Raw genomic sequence first — 25,430 nt, forward strand, 5'->3', positions numbered from 1 at the left:
AGCAATTGGCACTGCCTGAAAGTATAGTGGAGGCAAATTCAATCAAATTCTCCACAACAGAATTAAATAAATATCTGGATGGAAAAAAATTGGAGGGCTGTGTGAAAAGATAGGTAAATGAGATTAGGAGAGTAGGTCTTGCAAAGAACCAGCAGAAACAAGACAGACCAAATTAGCTCCTTCTGTGCTGTAACTACTCCGATTCTATGCACCTTAAAAGCATCAAGTGCACTACGTGTGTTGAGGTTTGACATCTCCACCAGTTTTCTGAATCCCACCACACATAAATTGCATACCATCCAAACGTGACTGCAGATACTGTGGGCATTATTTTACCATTTTGATTCGAAGCGCCCGATTTCACCATCATGTTGCACCCATCTTCGGGCACAAAATCTTGGTAAAGTCAGGCGTGAGGCAGTTGCACGATCCATGACCACCTCTGCGGCCACTCCCCCTGACCAAAAATGACCACGATCGGGACCGATAGCAATTTAAATGCACTTGAATTGACTTGATGAGCTGGATTCCCAACTTTACCAGCATTTCCCCCTTTACCACTGTGTTCGCCCATCCAGATTCGGCGCAGAACAGACATGGTCTGCAAAAGTCCACTCCAGCTTTTGCGGAGGTAAGTTCAGAGCTTCCGGTGGCTCTCTTAGATAGTTGGTGGAGGGGGAAGGGGGGTTGGAGAGAGAGAGAGAGAGAGAGAGAAGTGGGCCAAATGGCTCTCTGGTGGTGGGGGGAGGGAGGCGGGTCAGATGCTTCTCTGATGAAGGCGGGGGGGAGGGACGTGAGTCAGATGACTCTCCGGAGGGGAGTAGGTCAGATGGCTCTCTGGAGATGGGGGATGAGGTGGATCAGATGACTCTCTGGTGGTGGGGAGGGAGGTGAACATAAGAACATAAGAAATAGGAGCATAAGTAGGCCATCTAGCCCTTCGAGCCTGCCCCGCCATTCAATAAGATCATGGCTGATCTGAAGTGGCTCAGTTCCACTTTCCTGCTTTCTCCCCATAACCCTTAATCCCCTTGCCTACCAAAAACCTACCTACCCGCGTCTTAAATATATTTAGCGAAGTAGCCTCCACCACTTCAACGGGCAGAGAATTCCAGAGATTCACCACCCTTTGAGTGAAGAAGTTCCTCCTCAACTCCATTCTAAACCGCACCCCCCTTATCTTGAGGCTGTGCCCTCTCGTCCTGCTGTCCTTTCTGAGCGGGAAGAACCTCTCCACCTCTACCTTACTCATCCCTTTCATCATCTTATATGTCTCAGTAAGATCCCCCCTCATCCTTCTAAACTCTAACGAGTACAAGCCCAGTCTATTCAGCCTCTCTTCATAGCTCAACCCCCTCAACTCCGGTATCAGCCTAGTGAACCTCCTCTGCACTCCCTCCAAGGCCAAAATATCCTTGCGCAAGTGCGGTGACCAAAACTGCACACAGTACTCCAGCTGCAGCCTCACCAGTGCCCTGTACAGTTGCAGCCAAGACCTCCCTACTTTTATATTCAATCCCCCTCGCTATGAAGGCCAGCATCCCATTTGCCTTCCTGACCACCTGCTGCACCTGTAGGCTGGGTTTTTGCGACTCATGCACAAGGACCCCCAGGTTCCTCTGCACCGTAGCATGCTGCAGCTTTTCGCCCTGTAAGTAGTAGTCCTTCCTACTATTATTCCAACCAAAGTGGATAACCTCACATTTGCCAACATTGTACTCCATCTGCCAGGTCCTCGCCCACTCACTCAGCCTATCTAGATCCCTCTGCAGACTTTCTACACCCTCCGCACAATTTGCTGTTCCACTTATCTTTGTGTCATCAGCAAATTTCGACACCTTACGCTCGGCTCCCTCCTCCAGATCATCTATATAAATAGCTGAGGCCCCAGCACCGACCCCTGGGACACTCCACTAGTCACCAACCGCCAATCCGAATAGCACCCATTGACACCCACTCTCTGCCTCCTATTTGACAGCCAATCCCCTATCCACACTAACACCTTACCCCCAACTCCATGCCCCCTAACCTTCTGGAACAATCTTTTGTGCGGCACCTTCTCAAACGTCTTCTGAAAATCGAGAAGCACCACATCCACCGGTTCCTCTCCATCCACTGCACTAGACACATCCTCATAGAATTCCAATAAATTCGTCAGACACGACTTCCCCTTAACGAATCCGTGCTGCGTCTGCTCTATCAAACAATTCTTCTCAAGATGCCTCGCTATTTCCTCTTTGATGACGGATTCAAGCATTTTTCCTACAGCAGACGTTAAACTAACCGGCCTATAATTCCCTGCCTTTTGCCTGCTACCCTTTTTAAACAGCGGCGTAACAATAGCCGTTTTCCAATCTTCTGGCACTTCCCCGGAATCCAGCGAGGTTTGGAAAATAATCACTAAGGCATCCACTATCACCACCGCCATTTCCTTCAGAACCCTGGGATGCATTCCATCCAGTCCTGGAGACTTGTCCACCATCAGTCCCTCTAGTCTGTCGAGCACTACCTCTCTCGTAACAATGATCTCATACAGGCCCTCCACTCCTACCATCTTTCCATCATTAACACCCAGCAAACTGTTTGCATCCTCCTCCGTGAAGACCGAAGCAAAAAAGTTATTCAAGGCCTCAGCCATTTCCTCATCCCCCACCACTAAATCCCCCCTCTCATCCTCTAAGGGTCCAACATTCACCCTAGCCAGCCTCCTCCTCTTTATATATTTATAAAAACTCTTACTATCCTTTTTTATATTTAGCGCTAGCCTAGATTCATAGTCTATCCTTCCTTTCTTTATCAACTTCGTCATTCTTTGTTGATATTTAAACCTCTCCCAATCCTCTTCTCGCCCACTACTTTTAGCCACTCTAAATGCATCAGCTTTTAATTTAAGACTCTCCTTTATCTCCTTCGTTATCCACGGCTGATTATCTCTTCTCCTACGATCCTTCTTTACCAGCGGAATAAATTCCTGCTGAGCACCAAGGAAGATCTCCTTAAAGATCCTCCACTGTTCCTCAGCAGACCTACCGACCAATCTGCGCCCCCAATCTACATTCGCCAATTCCTCTCTCATCCTACCGTACTCCCCTCTGTTCAAACAAAGGACACAGGTCCGGGATCCTACTTTCTCCTCCTCCATCTGCATCAGAAACTCCACCGTACAATGATCACTCTTCCCAAGAGGATCCCTCACAACAAGGTCCCTAATTCTACCTGCCTCATTACATAACACCAGATCTAAGATAGCTTGCTCCCTCGTCGGCTCCAACACACACTGTTCAAGGAAACTATCCCGGCAGCATTCCAAGAACTCTTCCTCAAGCCCACCGCGTCCAACATGGGTCGACCAATCAATATGTAGATTGAAATCCCCCATAATTATCGCCGTTCCATTCCTGCATGCATCATTTATTTGCGCGTTTATAGCCCGCCCCACCTCCAGGTCATTATTTGGGGGCCTATAGACGACACCCACCAGCGTCTTCCTCCCCTTGCTGTTCCTAATCTCCACCCATGATTCCACATTCTGCTCTTTGGCACCTATACCTTCCCTTACTACCACCCTGATACTATCCTTAATCAGCAGAGCTACCCCCCCGCCTCTTTTTCCTCCCGTCTATCCTTCCTAAACATTTGATACCCCTGGACATTCAGCTCCCAGTCCCTGTCACCTTGCAACCACGTCTCTGTAATGGCCACCAGATCATATCCATTTGTGCTGATCTGCGCCACCAGCTCATTCACTTTGTTCCGAATGCTTCGTGCATTCAGATAAAGTGTCTTCATCCCAGCCTTCACCTGGACCCTATTTGAAGGAACGCTACCAACCTTACTCATGCCTCCTACTCCCTTTATTATTGGGACATCCTTGACCTCTTCCCGTACCTGTACCCTCTCCTTTACTTTGGACCCTGTAATTTCACCTACCCTCGCACCCCGCACCCCCCCCCCCGCCCCCCCCCCCCCCGCCAATTAGTTTAAAGGTGGGTCAGATGACTCTCCAGTGGCAGGGGGAGGAAGACAGGTCAGATGGCTCTCTGAAAGGGGGAGGAGGTGGGTCAGATGGCTCTCTGGTGGGGAGGGGGAGGTGGGTCAGATGGCTCTCTGGTTGCGGGGGGAGGTGGGTCAGATGGCTCTCTGAAAGGGGGAGGAGGTGGGTCAGATGGCTCTCTGGTGGGGAGGGGGAGGTGGGTCAGATGGCTCTCTGGTCGCGGGGGGAGGTGGGTCAGATGGCTTTCTGGTGGGGAGGGGGAGGTGGGTCAGATGGCCCTCTGGTGGGAGGGGGGAAGGTGGGACAGATGGCTCTCTGGTGGGATGGAGGGAGGTAGGTCAGATGGGTCTCTGGTGGCGGGGGATGGTAGGTGAGTCAAATGGCTCTCTGGTGGTGGGGAGGGAGGTGAGTCAGATGGCTCTCTGGTGGGGGGGATGGTAGGTGAGTCAAATGGCTCTCTGGTGGTCAGGGGAAGGAGGCAGGTCAGATGGTTCTCTGGAAGGGGGAGGACGTGGGTCAGATGGCTCTCTGGTGGGGGGGAGGGCGGCGGGTCAAATTGCTCTCTGGTGGTGGGGGAAGGGAGGCGAGTCAGATGTCTTTCTGGTGGGGGGGTGCGGAAAGGGGATTAGGTGGCGCTCTGGTGTGGGGAAGGCAGGTGAGTCAAATGGCTCTCTACCAGGTGGAGGCAGGGGGCAGGGACAAAGGGTCCACTGCCAATCTGCGTGTGATAGGTGGGGGAGAGAGGGGGTCTGCTGCCACTCTGCGTGCGATTGGTGGGAAGGAAGGGGGGAGGGGGCTGCAATCGGTGGGGTGGCAGGGGGTGTGGGGGGATAAGGGGGTCAGTAATGTTGTGGGGGGTGGGGCAATGTCTGTGGGGTCCAGGGGAGGGGCATTATCCGGCCTGGGGGCGTTTTTCAATTTTTTTTACTGTGCATGCACAGTTGAAGGCTCCAATCGGAATTGCAGCGTTTTGGGCGTGTTAAGCACCGCCAACAGGCTTCTGCAGCGCGATTCAGAATCACTGCTATTTTTTCAGGCAGAGTGCGTATGGGCTTGAGAACAGGTCTAACAGTCAGATCTGAAACACTCACAGTTTCATGTCCATCCAGCACTTAGAATTAAAATAAAATAGGGCCCAAAGCTGGGAATGTTTTAGATCTGACTTTGGACCCATTCTGAGGTGCTCCCATCGGTACTCTACCTGCAAAATATCAGCAAGACTGAATCGTGCTGCAGAAGCCTGTGGGCAGGGCTTAATGTGCCCAAAATCCTGTAGCTCCAATCAGAGCCTTGAACTGCATGCATGCAGAAAAGAAAGGTAGAATGCTGCTCCCCTGTAACATCCATCCCGGGCCAGAAAATGCCTTCCCCAAGCTCCTCCAGACATTGCCCCACACCCCACAACATTACTGACCCCCTTGTTCCCCATACCCCCTGCCACCCAGACTGATCGCGAGCCCCTTTGCCCCCACCAGGCAAAGTGGCAGTGAACCCTTCTCCCCCACCACCCCCCCTCCCCCACCCCGCCCCACTGATCTCATGTCGAGCGGCAGCATACCTCCTTTCACTCCATTGATCTCAGGCAGAATGGCAGCAGACCCCCCTTTCCCTCCACCGATCTCAGGTGGAGTGACAATAGAACCTCCTTTCCGTCCACTGATCTCAGGCAGAGTGGCAGCGAAGCCCCCCCTTTCCCAAAATCAATCTCAAGCAGAGAGCCATCGGATGCCAGGCACCTACCTCCTCACAAAATGTAGCACCCAAATCGGACTTCTATGGAACACGTCTGTTTTGAGCTGATTCTGGACAGGCGAACGCAGTAGTAAAAGGGGAAATGCTGGTAAAGTTGGGCATGCAGCCCATTAAGTGAATTTAAATGCATGCGGATCATGCTACTCACCTCACACACAACTTTACCAAATCTTCGTGCCCAAAAACGGGCACAACGCAATGGTAAAATCAAGCCCTGTAACTCTCACAAACTTGCTCATCACCCTGGTCATGCAGTCTTTCACTGGCCTTCCATCCTGCAATATGTTGAATTCCAAATCTTCCCGATTTACCAATTGCCCCATAGTCTCGCTTACTTCTCCGACCTCCTCTGACCTTATGCCACAGCTTGTACTCACTACTCTTCTGAGTTTTGTTTCTTGTGCATCTTTCTGTATTTCCAGCTCATCTATCTTGTCAATCACACCTTGTAAGTTTAAATTATTGTAGTACTTTGCACATTTGCTATGTTACATCCCTAGAACCAGGATGTAAATTTACAGTCTGTCATGGCAAGGACAGAGCTGGAAAGGCCATCGACTTTGGTAGGATTGGAAAATCCCACCAATGGGAGGGCCTGGAAAATTCCACCTCTTAGATATATAGCACATTAAGACCAACTGCTCTGTGCCATTACTTGTACATTGTATGAGGTTCATTTGAAACTAATTAGCTCCTAACTAATTACCGAACTCAGTACCACGCTATTTCCTTCTCCTTCTTGCAAGAATAAAGCCTTCTTAAATATTTGCACAATACATGCTTCAATCAAAATGGTAGCATGTTCCACATTCTCATCAATAAGAAATTTGTGCTAAATTCTCTGTATTTTATGTTATATGAATACTGATATTTGCTTCTGAGCAAACTTGAACTTCAAGTTTTACATTTTCTTGTTGCAGGTCCAGAACAAGAAATCAAACAGTGTGCCTGCCAACACGTGTGATGTATATATTGATCCCAATATTGCCAAAGGTTACATTTTATTTATACATCGAGAGGGAAAGAAAGCTGGGCAAGGGTCAAAAGTTCACAGATCCAGGATACTATACAGATAGGTAGATGAAGAAGCTTTTCTCTTTAGTAGAGGGGTCAATGGCTGGGGCCATAAGTTTAGGGTAAGGACCAGGCGATTTGGAAGAAACTTGGGGAAAACACTTCCACCCAGAGAGTTGTAGGAGTCTGGGCCTCTTCTGCCTCAGGCTTTCTGTACGTGCAATATTCTGCCAAAACCTACCACACTAAATATCTGTGAATTATTTCTGGGCTTCCTTCTTTTTGATGCAAACTAGGATTCTCCCAAAAAAAAACTAAATGCCCAAGAGATGGGAAAACAGGAGAATTTCTTGCCTGATTTTTGGGTGTTCTTACCTGAACGAATCTCCGACACAAGGGGGATTCACGCTGGTAAGTGGGGGGGCAGGGCCCAATTCAGCCCGAGAGGCAGCCATCATAGTGCTGAGCAAGCTACTACGTATGCACCGATCTGTCAGTAGGGAAATCGGTGCATGCGCACTGGCCCCTCCAGTGCCAACCTCCTGATCGCCGACCTTCCAGTATTTTCCCAGTCCTCCTTCTCCCCAATCACTGGCCTCCCCCTCCTGATTGTTGGCCTCCCTGCCTCCTCCCCCCTGGTTGCTGGCCTCCTGACCACCCCTCCAACTCTGTTCCTGATTGCTAGCCTAATGGACCTCTTGCATGGCCAGCCCTGATCGCCCCCTCATCCCATCTGCCACTTATTTTGTTGCAGAGTGGCAGCAGGTCCCCTCTGCCACCTCCAATTGCTCTCCCAGTGAGCCCCACCAACTGTATGACCCCACCCCTTAGCACTGCCCAGTGTCAGTGGGCAGTGCCATGTTGGCACTGCCCAAGGGGAACTCTCCCCCTCACCTCCGACCTCTGGGGAGGGCCTCAATGGCCTTTGTCCCCACTAGCAGGTTGAGGACACATGTTCTCCGTTGGGGAGCACTTGTAAACCCCGCTGGTGAGAACCTCTCTTCCAGTAGTCTCCAGGCCTGCTATTTCTGTATGGTATTCAGCTCCATTCCAACTTCCAGCAGGAAGCTATTCCCATAAAAAAATGCCAGTCATCAGCATCCCCCTGCTGATGTCTCCCAGCCCGCTGCATTACTTGAGCAGCACACCGACTGGGAGTATCCTGGACATAAAGTTGACCAGTAAGATGCAAGTAAAGCATGTGCGTTAAAATAGTCCAGCTCCCAAAATAAATCCATTTTGATGCTTCCTTACTTGGGATCATTACCAAATAAGAAATAGTGTCAATCTTTCCCTCAGTGTCCCTCAGTTGTGGATGGTATCAATCACTGAGCCTGACTCTATCGTTATCGACATCTTCACAAATACACTTTCCAGTCAGGTCTGCTTCCACTTTTCAGGAGAGGAAGCAGACCTTATTCCCCTCCTTTATTCAACAACACTGTGTCCATTTGGAATGTCCCACTCCTGCCCCAGCTCAAATGAGCTAAATTAGTAAAATCTGTAGATTGAACCTGGAATCACAACAGTCTGAATGGTTCAGATTCACTGAAAGGCAGCATGGAAGTCCATTAAGTTTAAACTTATTCTCATTGTGCAATAGCTTGGGCAATGCTGTAAAAAATTGGAACCATTACATCTGACATTTCTTGTTCTCTTAGGTTCTCCGATGAACAAAGCTTTTCAAGATACTCCTCCAATTGTTCCTCCACGTAGCTACAAAAAACCTCAGTTATTAACTCCAGTAGAGGTACAGTCTTCTTTGATTTCTTAATTTGATGGTAGCTCAATGTATCTAGTCTTATCTAGTATTGTCTGCTCTCTGTTCTGCACAGAATATTGCTGGTGAATACTTGGAAATTGACCACAAAGAAAGTGAGTATACTTATACGAACTGCTACAGTAGCTTCAACAACTCTGATTAAACATAGGGCACTTCTTCAAGCTGTCTCTACTGAATAAAAATAAAATAAGTTGGAAAGATAATAATTGATATGTACATTTTAAAACCAGCTGATAGTATGTTTCCCAATGATCAGGATGTTTTTGGCTGTTACGAATATGTTACGAGGCCTTACAAATGTAAAGCAGTGTGGGCGTTCCTACACCACATGGACTGCAACAGTTCCAGAAGGCAACACATATCACCACCTTCTCAAGGGAATTCATGATGGGCAATGCCTAGCCATGCAGTGATGCGCATGTCCCATGTCCCATGCATGTCGCATGTCCAGACACGTAAAAAAACTCGATTGCAAATATAACATCTTTATTCAAGAAAGGGATCAACAGTTACAGGGAATAGTTAGGAAAGTAGAGGTTATGGTCATGCCAGACATGAGCTTATTAAATGGTGGAACAGGATCAAGTGGCAAAATGCCCATCACTGGCTCCCATTTCTTCTGTCTGATGTAACTGACATCAGCACTCTAAGGTTGTCAGGTGGAGAATGGAGAAGACTGGACATGTTAGCCAGTCTCTATTATATAATGACTCCTTCTGGAAAGGCACAAATGAATTTAGGGTGAAAGTAGGATGAGAATTGGTTGTGATGCCCACACTCCACCATAATGTGAAGTTGATACGATTGAAGGGTAACTGATCAGATCTGTTATGACTGGGTTCCCTGGTGATTATCTGTAATTCTTTGTAATATGGACTCAGATTATGAATGACACTTGGGCAGAATGCTATAGACTATCGGGAGCTAATGGAATTATACCCCAAAAAAAATCAGTTTTTCAAGAAATGAGGGGAGAAAAAAATAGGGAAAAACATACTAGATAAATTCTTTGCTCCTTGGCTGCTCTTTAGATAGGACAACAGTTTTCTGTATCCGTGCTGAGAAAGGGCGTCTGTCATGTCGTGATCTTTATGTTGCACATGTCACTTACCCTCCCTTCTTCACAGGCAGCAGAAGTAACTATTTACCAGACTCCAGATCACAACCACCAATTCCTCCACGAGGAGCAACTTTACCAACTCCAATGTAAGTGCAGCCCATTGATCAAAGAAAGAAAGAGTTACGTGTGTTTACATAACTCTTTTCACAACCTTCGATGTCCCAAATTGCTTTATAGCCAATGGAAACCCTCTTTTAAAACTCACTTTTTAAGTGTAGTCATAGTTGTAGTGTAGGAAATATGGGAGCTGTTTTCCATCCAGCAAAACCCCACGTACAGCAATGAAATAAATTGAAAGATTATTTGTTTTATTGATGTTGTTTGAGGCATAAATATTGACCAGGACTGTTTTGCTCTTCAAATTCATGTTTTAGAATTTTTACATGCAATTGAGAGAGCAGATTGGTTCAATCAAAATCTGATACAATAAACTCATCTTTGACAGTGCAGCACACCCTCAGAAGTGTACAGGAAGACTTTCTGCTCAAGACTGTGCTGAATATATTGGGTTTGAATATCCCTGTTTCATTTTCAATGCTTGCATTTCTTCTGGTATATTGGTTGGTAAATAAAATATGCATTATGTTACAGGACAAAGCCTCTGGTACCTATTGGGAAACCAGTGAGTATTGTAACTGAATTGCATGTGATGAATAGTTGAATTAACATTGTTTTTGACATTAGATATAGTTGCAACAAAACCTGGTGTCCTGTATCTTGAATTGTAAACCTGCAGCCACCTGATCAGTTTGGAGCAAAGTTGGGAGTTTGGTGGAACTGAAATCAAGGGCCCATCAAGTTGCCTCCAAAGTGAAGACAGTATTCTGGAAGGAGCATTATTTTGCCGATGAACGGGGTGCACATGGCATTTGGCAGCACAGGTTCCAAGTTTCAGAAATAAAATGGGAATGCTAAGAATCTGAAGCAGACCACAGTATCAGAAGGAAAAGAAGCCTCATGTTTTGGGTAAAATAATTGAGTCTTTTCCAAAACAAGATACCTAAATTTCTGCCATTTTTGCATCATTTTTGATTTTAGAATTCCATCCTATCCTTTTACTGTCAGTCTGAATTCAGTTACCTGTCCATGGAAACTTCTTCTCATCAGAACTGCTTCTAATATTTTAATTTTCGAATGTTCTCCCTTTTTGTTTTCTTGGGGTTTGATTTCACAAGTGTCAAAGTGACCCCAGTGCAGTGCAATGGTTAGTCTTTTGTGTGAGCCTAATCAGTGAGGGTAAACTGGATCTACCTTCGTCGAATTTCAGCACCCACACCCACCTTTCCCCCACGTCCTGCCACATTACCACCCCCCACCACGCACATCTCCTGCTTTCCCTCCACTCCAACCACACATAGTGAGTGAGTGAACTTGATACTCATTTGGTAGAATGACCATGGCTGTTTGTCCCCACCCTAACCAATTTAATTGCTGCCTTGCCGAATTCAGCACAAATCAGACACTGAGCCTGGGACTTTCTGGCTTTGTACCACACAAATTATCACAGGATTTGGACTGGTCTGACCAGCTGTTTGTGACAGTAGGCAACACGGTTATCTTTGATGTTGCTTGCAGGACTGTGCAGATTTCACGTGATTCCACCCATTTGCTGCAAAACTAATGGATGGATACATTTTGCTTTCCGGTGTCTATATGCCTAAAAACTTAAGAAGAAAATAAATTTTGCAGTCTGAATTGAGTTTCAACACAATTTCTTTTTCAGCTTCTTCAAAAACCTTCATTGTCATCAGAAGGTAGGTGTTTGCATTTTAAATCTTCCAAAATTTCAGTATGATATGTTTTCAATCTCAATAATCCCTTCCATTATTGCAGACAATTTGCAGATGCTGCAACAAAACTGACTGTTAACATTTATCATGATTATGTTTTAAATTTGATCATCAAAAAACTTCCCATTCCTTCCTCATATTCAGCAATCTCACAAAGTGATATATCTATCCAAAAGCACAACCCTCAATGCTTTACAGGAGTTTTACTCTGGCAACATCAGATCTGTGGAAGCATTTAAATATGAATACAATCCATGTGGACTTAAAAGTATTGAAAACATAGCAGGATATAAAATGCACTTGTTATTCCAAGACTCTCCATAAATAAACCTATTCCTGACCTCCACTATAAGTAAAATGAGTAAGCTTTGTCAGTTACATGAGTTTAATAGTTCTGATGAGAGAAGAACCAGGCTACTTTTATTCAGGAGAAAGCAGTTCAGGTTTGCCCCTCCCAACACAAAGCACTTCTCTTCTCTTAATGGATCTAATTGCATTCTTTGTACAATAGAAATGCCGATTCCACCTTCAACTGGCAAAAGAGCTTGCGACAATCAAATGAAATTTACCCTTCTTGTGCCATCTCCATTCATTCAGAGGTAATGAACAAATTTTGGGTTAAATCATTCCAATTCTGGAGGATCAAAGAAGGACATTACTGAGGATGCTGGAATCTGAAATAAAAATAGAAAATGCTGGAAAATCTCAGAAGCAGAGAGAGAACAGAAGACCTGCTGAAATATGAATACGGAAAATCTCAGCAGGTCTTACTTCTGTTCTCTCTCTGCTACTAAGATTTTCCAGCATTTTCTATTTTTTTGTGTCGAGAGAATCATTCTCTATTTATTTCACTGGGAAAATACAGACCTGGGCTGTTTATGGTAGATGAGGTACTTAGCCCAAATACTAGATCCATTGTTCATCAGCATTCTATCAGTGTCATTAACAACCTTTGTCCATAGGTTGTCCCCTGCATCGTAAATATTCAGGAATAAAGATGCTTTGTTGAACTAATTCAACGGCTACTTTTAAAACTCAGAGAGTGATGATTCTTTGTTGACAACTTAAGGGTTTGGATGGGATAATGTAGTCTGTTTCTCTGGGGTTGGATCTGAGGTGCTTCATTGTGGTCCTGTTGATGGAAACCCGGTTGTTTCATTATACTCATGACATCAATGAGCCGTGGCTTACAGTTACTGGCGAAATAAGGGAAATCCTCTCTAATTTCTGATATTTGAATGGAATACTGTGATGTTGATGCTGTTTATCTTTTTCAGTTAATCCCTATCTATTTTTGATTGTAGCGTTCCTGTCCGAAGTATGCAGAAAGGTTCCCAGGGTAAGTTGCAATTAGATTGCATAAACAACCAATATATTAAATGGATGCATACATTGAACATGGAGGAGAGGGAGGGAACAGTGAATTTGGGCTATTTATGAATGGATCTAGCTGGATTTTGTCTCTCATGTCACTTTTAATGCAATTCACATGCTGAATGCCGCTTTGATCTATTACAGGTAAATGGAATAATACCAGTGTAACCTGACATTAATGTAAAATTGCAAGCTCGCATCAACTAGTTGTAAACTGACTGCCTTGTGCAGCATTAATCAAAATAGTTTTGATTCCTATTCTGTGCTGAGTGAGTGGTTCTTACCCAGGCCAGAAGTTGAATGCGATAGTTCCCTGATCAGGAAGAATACAGCCTTTTTCCTTATTCAGTTTTAAGAATGTTGAAGGAAGGATCAACTGTGATGTGCTCATCATGATTAAATATTGAGTTCATAGTCACTGCCAGACATAAAGACTCAGAAGGCTGATGTGGAACAAACTTGAAAAATGTTGCAAACCCACACAACTGATACATAATTTTCAGAAAGAAATTCAGAAATTGGTTTTTCCAAAGAGTAAGTTGGTATCAGATCACAGAGTGACTGAAGCTTGATCATTGGTGCACAAGAGGTGCAGAGCTGATGACTGATTGCAGAATCAACTCAGTCCAGCTGTCCTTCTTAACTGATTTCTCATTTGTCTTTCTTCATTTAACAAAAATAACTCTTCAACCACATCCTAATTCCAGAACCACATGGCATAGAAAAAGAACATGTAGTACTGGTGGCAGTAATACAGAATGTTTCTGGGCAGAAAATTTCAAAAGATTAAATAACCCCAGTATGTTGCTTTCCTTCAATCTGTTTTGTTTTCACTATCAAGGTCCCAGAAGCACTGGGTTGACATCTTTGCCAAGTATGCTTGCAGAGGTGGGTATTTACCATTACACCATTCAGTGTTGTTCAGTGATGTTGCTCTCATCTGTTTTCTGATTGCAAGGGCATTCCTCCACTATCAGCTGACTGCTCTTCCTCCATTACTAAATCCTAGTTGTGTTCAGCCATGAGGCATCATGATCGCAATGTCATGCAACAAACCATAAAGAATTTTTAAAAATTGGATTATTTATGTTTTAAAATATCTTCAGTGCAATCCAGAAATGCAATTGGCTGCATGGGTTGCTCTAGCAGATTTATATTTGGATGGAATTTCGAGATTAGTTATCAGCAACATTAAAAAATATTCAGATGTGGTTGGCATCTCCAAACTCCGTGGCCTGGGGCTCGGCTCTTCCCTCTGTGACCGAATCCTCGACTTCCTAACCCACAGACCACAATCAGTAAGGATAGATAACAACACCTCCTCCACGATTGGCTGTGTCCTCTGTCCATTACATATTCCTTATGCACTTAGGAGCGCGTAGCCAAATTCCACTCTAACTTCATTTTTAAGTTTGCTGATGACCCCACTGTAGTGGGTTAGATCTCAAATAATGACGAGACAGAGTACAGGAAAGAGATAGAGAATCTGGGTGAAATGGTGCGATGAAAATAATCTCTCCCTCAATGTCAGTCAAATGAAGGAGATAGTTATTGACTTCAGAAAACATAATGGAGGACGTGCCCCTGTCTATACCAAAGGTGATGAAGTGCAGATGGTTGAGAGCTTCAAGCTTCTTGGTGTTCAGATCACCAACAATTTGTCTTTATCCATCCATTCCGAAGCTATAGTTAAGAAAGTCCACCAATGTCTCTACTTTCTGAGAAGACTAAGGAAATTCAGCATGTCCACTATGATTCTCACCAATCCAGGTAGAGAGCACCCTTTCTGTTTGCATCACAGCTTGGTATGGCTCCTGTTCTGACCAAAACCGGAAGGAACTACAAAAGGGTTGTGAAGGCGGTCCAGTCCATCATGCAATCCAACCTCCCACCACTGACTCCAATGACACTTTCTACTGCCTCAGATAGCGGCCAGCATAATCAAGGACCCCATGCACCCTGGAAATACTCTCTTCCACTTTCTTCCAAGGGAAAAAGATACAGAAGTCTGAAAACACGTACCAACTGACTCAAGAACAGCTTCTTCCCTGCTGCCATCAGGTTTTTGAATGGTCCTATGACACAGTAAGCATAGCATTCTCTTCACCCTATCAGTAACTGCAACACTACATTCTGCACAATATCCTTTCCTTCTTCTTTATGTACTGCATAAACACTATGCTTTGTTGGTATCCCATACATGTGACAATAATAAATTCAATCGAATTAAATACCCTCTGCTTCACACAGGATCTGGTGCTGCACCTTGTCTTATATTGCATAGTGTGACATTTGTGGAGCTTAAAGAGATTTTTTTTAAAATCATGTTCTCTGCAGCTCTCAGTGTTGCTGAGTTGTCTATAGAATCCCTTATTTGTTCCTGTGGCTCCTTGTCGTTTAAATGGGGCTTGTTTATTTTTACTCTGGGTTGTTTTATGATCCCACATTGCTAGGAGGACGGTCATGTGTTCTGGACAGTTTTTTTTCCTAGTGAATTTAAGATTTCATTTTCTGTTTGGTTTAGAAGAGTTGGTTTAGAAAAGACTGAAAGCAGTGTTTCTCTCTCTCTAACTCCGTGTAGTTTTGGAAACTCTGCTGGTTAGCTGAAAGCAAGGCTTCTTGCTTTCCTGGAGTAGAGAATCTGTTATTGGTGACTTGACCAGAATCTCTGCTTGGTGTTCTGGGAAGCTGTTCTGACTTCAAACTATTCTGAGGTTACCCAAAGGGCTGCTAGCAGTTACAAGCTGAGAAGTCAGGATTTTCAATTCTCCAACCAAAGGACTCAATTCCAGTATCATGTGAGCGTAAGTCTTTGCTGTGTTAAACCTGTGGAAGGGTTTTGTGTATGGGTTTTGTTTGTCTGGAACATCTCAAATATAATTGTGAAGGGTTTATACATCATTGTGGTTGTTTAGTTTGTAATTGATAAAAGATAATTGCTAATTTTCTTTCCACACAAGTTAACTATATTTTTAAGTGGGCCATTTGAAGCAAAGCATATCATGCTTTTCCCATCCAAATTCAAGGTGAGAAATTTATGATCTGGGCAGGTTACATAAACCAGTTTGGAGTTTCTGACCTGAACCATAAAGATAAATGCACAATGAGGTATAGAGATTTAAGTTCAGATCAAGACAACTTTTGAGAATGTATGAGACAGACAGTTGAATGAAAGAACAACATTGTGTAATTATATAGTGTCTTTAATATACGAAGATTCCCAAGGAATTTCACAGGAGTGTAATTGGGGAAGTATTGACACCAAGCCAAATAAGGACAAGGGCCGGGAACATGGGGTCTTCACCAGCCACCCTGTTGTATTGCCAGACCTGGTACTGGAAGACCTAAACCCAGAGTCCGTTCAGCTGGAATGCACGTCCACATGGTCAGACAGTTAACAGGGCAACCAATCAGAGGCTGATTATTCCTGCTGATAGGCATTTTAAGCCTATCAGTAGCAATTGCAGAACCAAATCAGACTCATTGGATGAGATCCAAAGATTGGGAAGGTAAGTAATGGTCGGCAGCAGGCATGTGCAAGACCATGAGGTGAGGGAAAGGTGCAGCAGTCAGCCATGTTGAGTGTGTGGATGCCAAGGTCTGCACCAGCAGCAGGAGCACAACGTCCAGAGGCGTGAGGCCCTGAAGCCATGATGGGGATACAATGTGGCAAAGCCGAGGTGCTATAAGTAGAATTGTGTCTTGCCCCCTCACAGGCTAGCAGCAAGTATGTGTCACCCTGAGACGAGAGATAGGCACGATGGCACAACAATGGCACAGCATGGGTGAGGCAGACTGCCTTGAGGACCCCAGGCAAGTGAGGTGAGAATTGGAGAGTGTGAGGGGATGACAGGATACTGTGTGGAGATGGGGGTGGAATAATGTGAAGATGTGCAGAGGGACAGTGTATGTGAAGGGGTTGGGTTGCTGAGTGGAGGAATGTGTCGGGGGCGACAGGGAAAAAGAGTCTGTGAGGGGGAACAGCCTTGGGGGGGTGGGGGGGGGGGTACGGGGGGCGTGGGAGTAGAGTAGAGTGAACTTTGTTTGAAATATGATCAGAATCACAATAGTTAAAAGGTCAATCCCCAGATACTAGCCCTCCTTTCTGTGGGAGAAGTCCCAAATGAGAAGGATCCTGGAGGATGGTCAAGGGGTTTCAACCTAACCCCCATCCCCTTGTCTAGCCGCTGATGTATCCCACCACTGCCTATAGCAATGGAGTGCAAGTTGCAGGTCCAAACTCAGGGTCTATTGGACCAAGGCATCGTCACCTTTTTCATTGAGACCTTGACAATTCGTATGTTGGAGCTATAGCATCACACAGAATGCGGATAGATTCCTTCATTCTTCATTCTTACCTGTTGACTGCTTTTCACAACTCTATCTCTGCTGCCTGTCATTGCATCTCCAGCAGATGTGACATGGCCATTTCAAGAGGGTCAACATCAAACTCCGATAAGATGCTTCATCTCCCACAGTCCTGAGTGCCAGAGACCTGGTGTGCCCTGCTTCAAATTAATACTGAGTCCTTGAGATGTCCCCCAGAATGTGACCCCAAACCTACTCTACAACTAGGATCCACCAGAGTCTGTGCCTATGTGCTGGTGGAGGTATTTGCAGTGACAGATCTTCATCCAACAGCTCCACAGCATCCTCATCTGAGATGGGTTGAGGAGTGTGGCTTATAGTAGGTGGGATTTTCCTGGTATGCTCGCCCCAAACCGGAAAATCCCACCTGAGTCCCAGGCGCTACGATTCCCGTGGCGGGTGGGGCGGGACAGGAAAATTCCCCCCCATTGGGTGTGTCTTGCCCTGTTGGTGCCTGGAAGAGATAATGAGATACAACTAGAAAGAATGGTTTCTATGGTGCATCTGTAAAAGTTGGTGAGAGTTGTAACTGATATGCTAAAATTCCTTAGTCTTCTGAGAAAGTAGAGGCTTAGGTGGGCTTTCTTAACTATAGCGTTGGCATGGGGGGACCAGGACAGGTTGCTGATGATCTGGACACTTAAAAACTTGAAGCTCTTGACCATTTCCACTTCACCCCCATTAATGGGAAAGCTGGAAAATCATTTGAGAGAGGAGACAAGTTGGTTTTTGATGATAGATTTAGACAAGGTAAGATGGGATGAGACTCAAGTAGGGTAGCAATACGGACTGGTTGGGCTGACTGTGTTGTTTGTTTGCTGTTTCTCCTATGTAAACAGTACCTGCTGCAAATTCGGATATGATATTGGCAGCTGAATCATGCATAAGCTTAAGTTTACTGAGGGGTGCAAGATGGGAGGCAAGCCAGAACATATTTACAGCTGGAGATAACAAAAGCAAAAAAAATCCAGTCCATATAAAATGTTTTGCTATTAGACCGCAGGGTTCACAGTTTTTAATTTTGCCATTGACCTTGTTGTCTAACTACAGTCTTCCTCAGGAATACGCACTGATCCAGGTTCCTTTAAAACCATTAGTCCAATTATTTCCAATCTGAACATTCCAATCACCCAAAAACTATGCACTGAAAGAACTCACCCCACCTTTCCCCTTCCCCAATCCCCATGATTCGAGTTCTTTTGCATCTCTTTGGCATGATTTTGACTGATGCTTGATGTTATGATGTCTGGTTGATAGCTGGAAACTCATCCCATGAAGTCTGTGTGTGCATAAACAGTGGACAGTGGATGTGGACAGTCTCAGGCTCGTCAGTAATAGCCCATATAGTTAAACAGCCTATCCATTTTGAGTGTCTGTGTTTTGGCTACTACTTGAGAAGGAGAGGAGAAAATAAGTGCGGTAAAAAATTGATGTTGCCTCTCAAAATCCAGCACACTGACATTGTAGAGAATAATGCAATGATTAGATGATACATTCCATATTCTTACTTCCTGGTCCTGATAAGCCAAATTTGTGACTGTTCTGTCGAAAAGGCATTGAGGAGAATTCCTAAGCATGAGTGAGTTTAAAACTGGATCTCCAAAATCATTTCTCAGAATCAAAGTTTCTTCAAGATATAAATTTACTTTAAAGGAAGAATTTTCAAATATTTCTGAAGTTCTTCAAGTACCGAATGGGAGCTGAAAATCATTTTCCATGCCAGAGATTTATATTCAGAAAGTGTATAAGATTTGGAATTTAACTCCTTTCCAAAGAATGCTTTGCTTTTTGATTTACCTGTTCAAATAATTTCCCACCCACATGCAGTGCCAAAAGTGATACAAGTAATTATTTTAATAGAATGCAAAAATACTCCTGGGAAATTGAATGGCATCACAACCTTTCGATATTTCAGAGCGAGTACAATGATCAGTGCACCATTGTGCTTCCCAAGTGCAACACCCTGAACACTCTTCCTCCTTCACGTATCTTCATTATGTTGTCACCAAAACATAGCAAAGCTCCAACTCAATTCCAATCTCTTCCAGTATATCTCAACTAAGAAATCAGTACTTGCTACATTCTTACATCGTCTAATTAACTTCAGCATCCATACCCAACTTTTCAGCTCTGGTCATACAGATACTTTGGACTGTTTCCCTTTACCTCAGCTTCTCAACACAAACATATTGGCAATAACTTCAGCGAGGACGCCATCTTCCAAATTCCAAATATCTGGTAATGGTGAGAAGGTGTGTACTAAACCTCATGCAACCTCTTAAGCTGGTTAAATTTTATTTCAATTGTCTCATCTCCCGCCTCCCCCAACTCTTCCTCTGAGTGTAACTTTCAACATCATTGCATCACTTGCCCACTGAACACTTGCCAGTGACTTAATGGCTGAGTTTACAACAGTCCACCACTAGGTTTAAATTCCTGTTCAAGTTGAATTTTACACAAAATTAGTGAAAACATGTGTTATTTGTGATTTTTGCTTTGACAGAATATCAATTTGCTAAGCAGACCTTGGTACGCAAGCAAGTCGGATCGGAAGACGGCAGAAGCTGTGTTACATGAAAATGGCAAGGTGGGCACCAGATTTACATGACACTGGTATTGTTAAGAACATAAGAACAGAAGAAATAGGAGCAGGAGTAGGCCATCTAGCCCTTCGAGCCTGTCCTGCCATTCAATAAGATCATGGCTGACCTGAAGTCGATCAGTTCCACTTTCCTGCTTTCTCCCCATAACCCTTAATTCCCTTGTCTATCAGAAATCTATCTACCCGTGACTTAAATATATTCAATGACGTAGCCTCCACCACTTCAATGGGCAGAGAATTCCAGAGAATCACCACCCTTTGAGTGAAGAAGTTCCTCCTCAACTCCGTTCTAAACTGCACCCCCCCCCCTTATTTTGAGGCTGTGCCCTCTAGTTCTGTTTTCCTTTCTAAGCGGAAAGAATCTCTCTACCTCTACCCTATCTAGCCCCTTCATTATCTTGTAAGTCTCTATAAGATTCCTCCTTCAGCCTTCTAATCTCTAACAAGTACAGGCCCAGTCTATTCAATCTCTCCTCATAAGATAATCCCCTCATCTCCGGTATCGGCCTGGTGAACCTTCTCTGTACTCCCTCCAAGGCCAACATATCCTTATGCAAATAAGGGGACCAAAACTGCACACAGTACTCCAGTTGTGGCCGCACCAGTGCCTTGTACAGTTGCAGCAAGACTTCCCTACTTTTATATTCTATCCCCCTCGCTATAAAGGCCAACATTCCATTCGCCTTCTTGAGCACGTGCAGACTGAGTTTTTGTGATTCGTGCACAAGGACCCCCAGGTCCTTCTGCGCAGTAGCATGCTGCAGCTTTTCACCCTTTAAGTAACAATCCCTCTGACTATTATTTTTACCAAAGTGGATAAACTCACATTTGCTAACGTTATACTCCATCTGCCAGGTCCTCGCCCACTCGCTCAGCTTATCCAAATCTCTCTACAGACTTGCCACGCCCTCCACGCATTTTGCTTTTCCACTCACCTTCGTGTCATCAGCAAATTTTGTTACCCTACACTCAGCCCCCTCCTCCAGATCGTCTATGTAAATAGTAAACAGTTGAGGACCCAGCACTGATCCCTGCGTCACTCCACTCATCACCAACTGCCAACCAGAAAAGCATCCATTGATTCCAACTCTCTGCTTCCTGTTCGATAATCAATCCTCAATCCACGCTAACACTTTACCCCCAACTCCGTGTACCCTAACCTCCTGCAGCTTTTGTAGCTTTCTACTTCAAAATTTCCCATTCCTTTGTGGGGAATGTTTCCTCCGATGGGATATCTAGAATGAGGAAGCGCAGTTTAAAAATAAGAGGCCTCCCATTTAAGATACAAGTGAGAAAACAATTTTATCTTTCAGACGGTTGTTAATGTTTGAAATCCTCTTCCCCAGAAAGCCACAAAGGCAGAGTCACTGCTGTGTTGGACAGATTTTTGATCTACAAGGGACTAAAGGGGTTTGAAGGCAGGCAATAAAGTGGAGTTAAAGTGACATTCCTTGATGAATAGTGGTGCATGCTTGAGGGGTTAAACAGCCTGCTCCTGTTTCTTATCTTATTCTTCTGACCTTTTTCAAGCTAAATCTATTCATTTTTATAATTCAAACTCTTGTCACAGAATGGTCAAAACTTCTCATTCTTCACATAATATGTCAGGGCCGGAACAACGCTATGGTTTGTTGAACCAGCTTCTGACGTCCTCATGACGACTTTAGCACTTTATAAACCATATCCCCAACCTTACTGAACAGCCTGTGGTATACAATCTTGGTCTTGAGCCTTTCTCTTAATGGCCAGAAATTTCTGGCTGTTTTCGTTGATGGGATTGTCTGGTCTCCCCAGTGGTGTATGCCCGCCATGGGTTTCCCAGCAACACATTCTACGGGAAACTCTGTGAACAATGGTGGGACCAGAAAATGCCACCGCTAGCCAATGGCAAAACATATGGCAGGTTGTGCAATGATCCCACCCTATGTGCTTAATTTTAGATGGAATCACATCTAATTTAACTTATTAAGCCTCAAAACTCTGAAATATCTAACCATTTTAAGACTTCCTTTCCTCCCTACAACTGACAAGTTTTTACAACAAACTCAGCATTATGCTTGATTCACCCACCTCCTCCTAACTCGTCTTTTCAAATGTGGTTGTGTTGTACACTCCTGAGTCTCTATGTTTCACCCAGCTATATCAATTGAAATGGAATGGAATCAGTGCAAATCAACTGAGGAAAGTGAATATGCATCTCGAAATGAATAATTTGTGACTTTTCTGAACTTTAGGATGGGGCTTTCCTAGTGAGACCTAGTTCAGGATGTGACAAGAATCAGCCTTATACCCTGGCTGTGTTGTACAGAAGAAAAGTTTATAACATTCCAATTCGTCTTATTGAAAGCAGGAATCAGTATGTCTTGGGCAAGGAGAAAGCAGGAGAAATGGTGAGTAAAAGCAATATCTGCATTTTGCTTCACATTTTCCACAGGTATTGATAGGATGCACATGAACTGAGAGTATTTTCAGTACGGTTGGTGGAATTTTGTGTCCCCTTCCATCAGATTTTCAAGTTCTGCTGAAGTCACTGGACCTTTGAATAGCTTGCCGCATTTTAAACCCATCTCTGCCACTACAGAGTTGTAAAATTCTGCCCCACATTTCCACATCAATGGGGGATGTAGCAATAGTGGGATTGCTGTGTGCAACGGTTTTTATTTTTGAGTGCATTAATCTCAGGTGTTCAAAGAGTACAGAAATTCTCCATGGGATCTATTCAATCGGGGGCGATTTTCTCAAAGCAATTCTACGTGCCCAACAGGCAGGAGAAGGGGAGGTTTTTCCACCCTTTTTGGCAAGTTGATTCTCAATTATTAATAGTATTCTGTGCATTGCAGAGGCCATCAGGCAATTCACGCCAGAAGGGAGGGGGCAGAGCCTAAACCAAAATACAATGTGGCAAAGTGCAAGGTTATGCACTTTGGTAGGAAGAATAGAGGCATAGACTATTTTCTAAATCGGGAAAGCCTTCAGAAATCTGAAGCACAAAGGAACTTGGGAGTCCTGGTTCAGGACACCTTTAAGGTTAACATGCAGGTTCAGTTGGCAGTGAGGAAGGCAAATCCAATTTGTTCATTTCTGGAGGGCTAGAATACAAGAGCAGGGATGTGCTGCTAAGGTCAGACCCCATTTGGAATATGGTGAGCAATTCTGGGCCCCATACCTAAGGAAGGATGTGCTGGCCTTGAAGGGGATCTAGTGGAGGTTCATAAGAATGATCCCAGGAATGAAGACTTTGTCATATAAAGGAATGGTTGAGGAGTCTGGGCCTAAACTCGATGGAGTTTAGAAGGATGAGGGGAATCTAACTGAAACTGACTGGATAGAGTGGACATGGAGAGAATGGTTCCATGAGTGGGAGAGCTGAGAACTCAAGGGCATAACCTCAGATGGAAGGGACACTCCTTTAAAACAGAGATGAGGAGGAATTTCTCCAGCCAGAGGGCGGTGAATCTGTGGAACTCATTGCCACAGAGGGCTGTGGAGGCCAGATCATTGAGTGTCTTTAAGTCAGAGATAAATAGGTCCTTGATCAATAAGGGGATCAAGGATTACAGGGAGAAGGCAGGAGAATGGGAATAAGAATCAGATCATCCATGATTAGATGGCAAAATAGACTCTGTGAGCCACGGGTCTAATTATGCTCCTATATCTTTTGGTCTTATGGTCTAAATCTTCCAGGGAGGCCGGCAGCAGAGTGCTCAAGGGGTCATTGTGCATGCGCCCAATCTCCCAGCATACTGGGAGTTTGGTTGACATCCCCACCCATGGACATGGTCTTCCTCCACATGGGAATGGGTACTGCCCATTCTGCCCAGCTCTGCCCTCTGCTCCCAGCCAATTGCTGGTTGATCACCGACCTTTCCTCCCCCTCCCTCCGAACTCCCCCTTATCTGGCTCTGCCCTGCCTGGCTTTGCTCCCTCATGAGGCCAATCCCCTCAGACCTGGTGTGCCAGGCTGGCAGTGCCAGTGTGCCTGGCATTGCCCCCACGTCTTCAATCTCTGAGAGGCTTCAATTGCCTCTGGTCCAACTGGCAAGGCCAGCATGTCTGGTTCCCTTTGCTGGGGATCAGCTGTGGTCACTGCTGGTGTGGATGTTCATCAGCGAGGTTGAAAAGCTGAAAGAGCCCGGACAATGGCATCTGGAGCTTGCTAAACAGATTGAAATGGGCTGCTGAATATTTAAATCAGCCGTACATTGGGGATGGTCTGGGGTAGTCATGACCTGCTGGCCACAAATCTGATTTTTTGGGTCCCACTCAAACTTCCAGCATAGCTGGGTGGGAAAATCGCACCCATCATGTTTGTGCCAGGTAGCCTTATTATTCACATTTTTCTTAGCATTGCTTGCTGTGATCTCACGTCAGTCATATCTGTGATGCAGTCAGTCAAAGAAGAAAATCCAGGAACAACGTTTCACCTAAAACTTAGCTGAGTTCTGGGAAAACTGACTGAAATAAAGTATAAATGAGTTCAAGAGACTATTAAATGTATTTTGCAGAAAAGGGATTGAGAAATTTGCGTGTAATATGTTCAAACTAATGAACCCAGTTGTCTCGGTAACTGAGCACTCTGCATAATCTGTCAGAATCAAAGCCTTACTGACAGCTATCACTGTTTCATTCTGTTCCTTTATCCCTTTGCCCTAATGTGATTTCTTCCAATTTTTCCCCTTTTTTTGTTTCTAATTCAGTGGTTTGACAGTGTTCAAGGAATGATTGATTATTATCAACAGAATACATTGATCCTGATTGACCAGCAGAGCAACACGAAAGACTCAACTTTGTTGCTTTACCCTGTCCAATTGTGAGCAATTAGCAAACTTGCCATGGGGAATTTTCACTGGTCATTAAATTAAAATTTGCAATTACCAGTGCAATCCTGCAGAAACAAGAAATGGATTGCAGACGTTCAAACAATCAATTTCACAATAGGAGAATGACATTACCTCTGGGCTTACAGCATTTGAATTAATGTACTCTGGTATGTTCTTCATGGACCTGGCAACTATTTCAAAAATAAAATCTCAGTTTATCTTTCTGCACTGTTTCTTACATGCATGAGTTTGACAATAATATCAGCCAGAGCTTAACTCAATCATCATCCAATGTTCTTACAACTGCTGTCCCTTTCAGGGGATTACTGGAACATGATTAAGAGACACAACCCTCAACAGTGTTCCCCTTCAGAACCCAGGGCTCCAGAATCCCCATTGAGATCAGCTAATTCAGCAGAGTTAGAATCTCAGCTGTCCATTGACTAGTTAAGTTGTTTGAGAATCTTCAAATTTCAAGATGACTTAATTCTCACCATTGTTCGCAATTTATATTTGTGCAGCCCTGCAGGTTGTCCAGCTCCTGAAGCAACGGACAGAATTCTCCCAACTAGCTGATGGAGGCTTTAGTGGTGGGTGGGCATGGTGAATTTGGCAGGAGCCAAAAAGTCAGTAACTGACTGGTGTAATTTTCCCAACAGCAGGTTAGTGGAGGGTCATTCTTCCCATTGGCAGCTGGCACAAATGCCGTTTGCGATTATTATGAGAGCTTATTAAAACAGCTGCCCACTGGCATCCCCCCGTCAGGCTTTCAATCTTGCGTCATGGCAGTGGAAACTTACATTGGCGTCAAAC

The 25,430-nt window shown here is 44.6% G+C and overlaps 1 protein-coding gene across 1 annotated transcript in view; it reads left to right on the forward strand.

Moving 5' to 3' along the window:
- The window catches only part of LOC145361418 (B-cell linker protein-like), a 51,924-nt gene extending 27,083 nt beyond the window's left edge, over nt 1-24,841 (forward strand). The window contains exons 7-18 of the mRNA XM_080217151.1: nt 6,667-6,739; nt 8,422-8,510; nt 8,596-8,635; nt 9,671-9,749; nt 10,255-10,285; nt 11,387-11,417; nt 11,965-12,052; nt 12,758-12,792; nt 13,669-13,715; nt 19,699-19,782; nt 22,032-22,187; nt 24,495-24,841. Coding sequence (XP_080073277.1) covers nt 6,667-6,739; nt 8,422-8,510; nt 8,596-8,635; nt 9,671-9,749; nt 10,255-10,285; nt 11,387-11,417; nt 11,965-12,052; nt 12,758-12,792; nt 13,669-13,715; nt 19,699-19,782; nt 22,032-22,187; nt 24,495-24,611 — 870 coding nt within the window. The 3' untranslated portion in view covers nt 24,612-24,841. The remainder of the gene's footprint in view (nt 1-6,666; nt 6,740-8,421; nt 8,511-8,595; nt 8,636-9,670; nt 9,750-10,254; nt 10,286-11,386; nt 11,418-11,964; nt 12,053-12,757; nt 12,793-13,668; nt 13,716-19,698; nt 19,783-22,031; nt 22,188-24,494) is intronic.
- The last annotated feature ends 589 nt before the right edge of the window (nt 24,842-25,430 follow it).

The sequence above is a fragment of the Carcharhinus amblyrhynchos genome, chromosome 34, assembly GCF_965287045.1.
Source record: "Carcharhinus amblyrhynchos chromosome 34, sCarAmb.v2.hapA, whole genome shotgun sequence".
Classification (NCBI taxonomy): domain Eukaryota; kingdom Metazoa; phylum Chordata; class Chondrichthyes; order Carcharhiniformes; family Carcharhinidae; genus Carcharhinus; species Carcharhinus amblyrhynchos.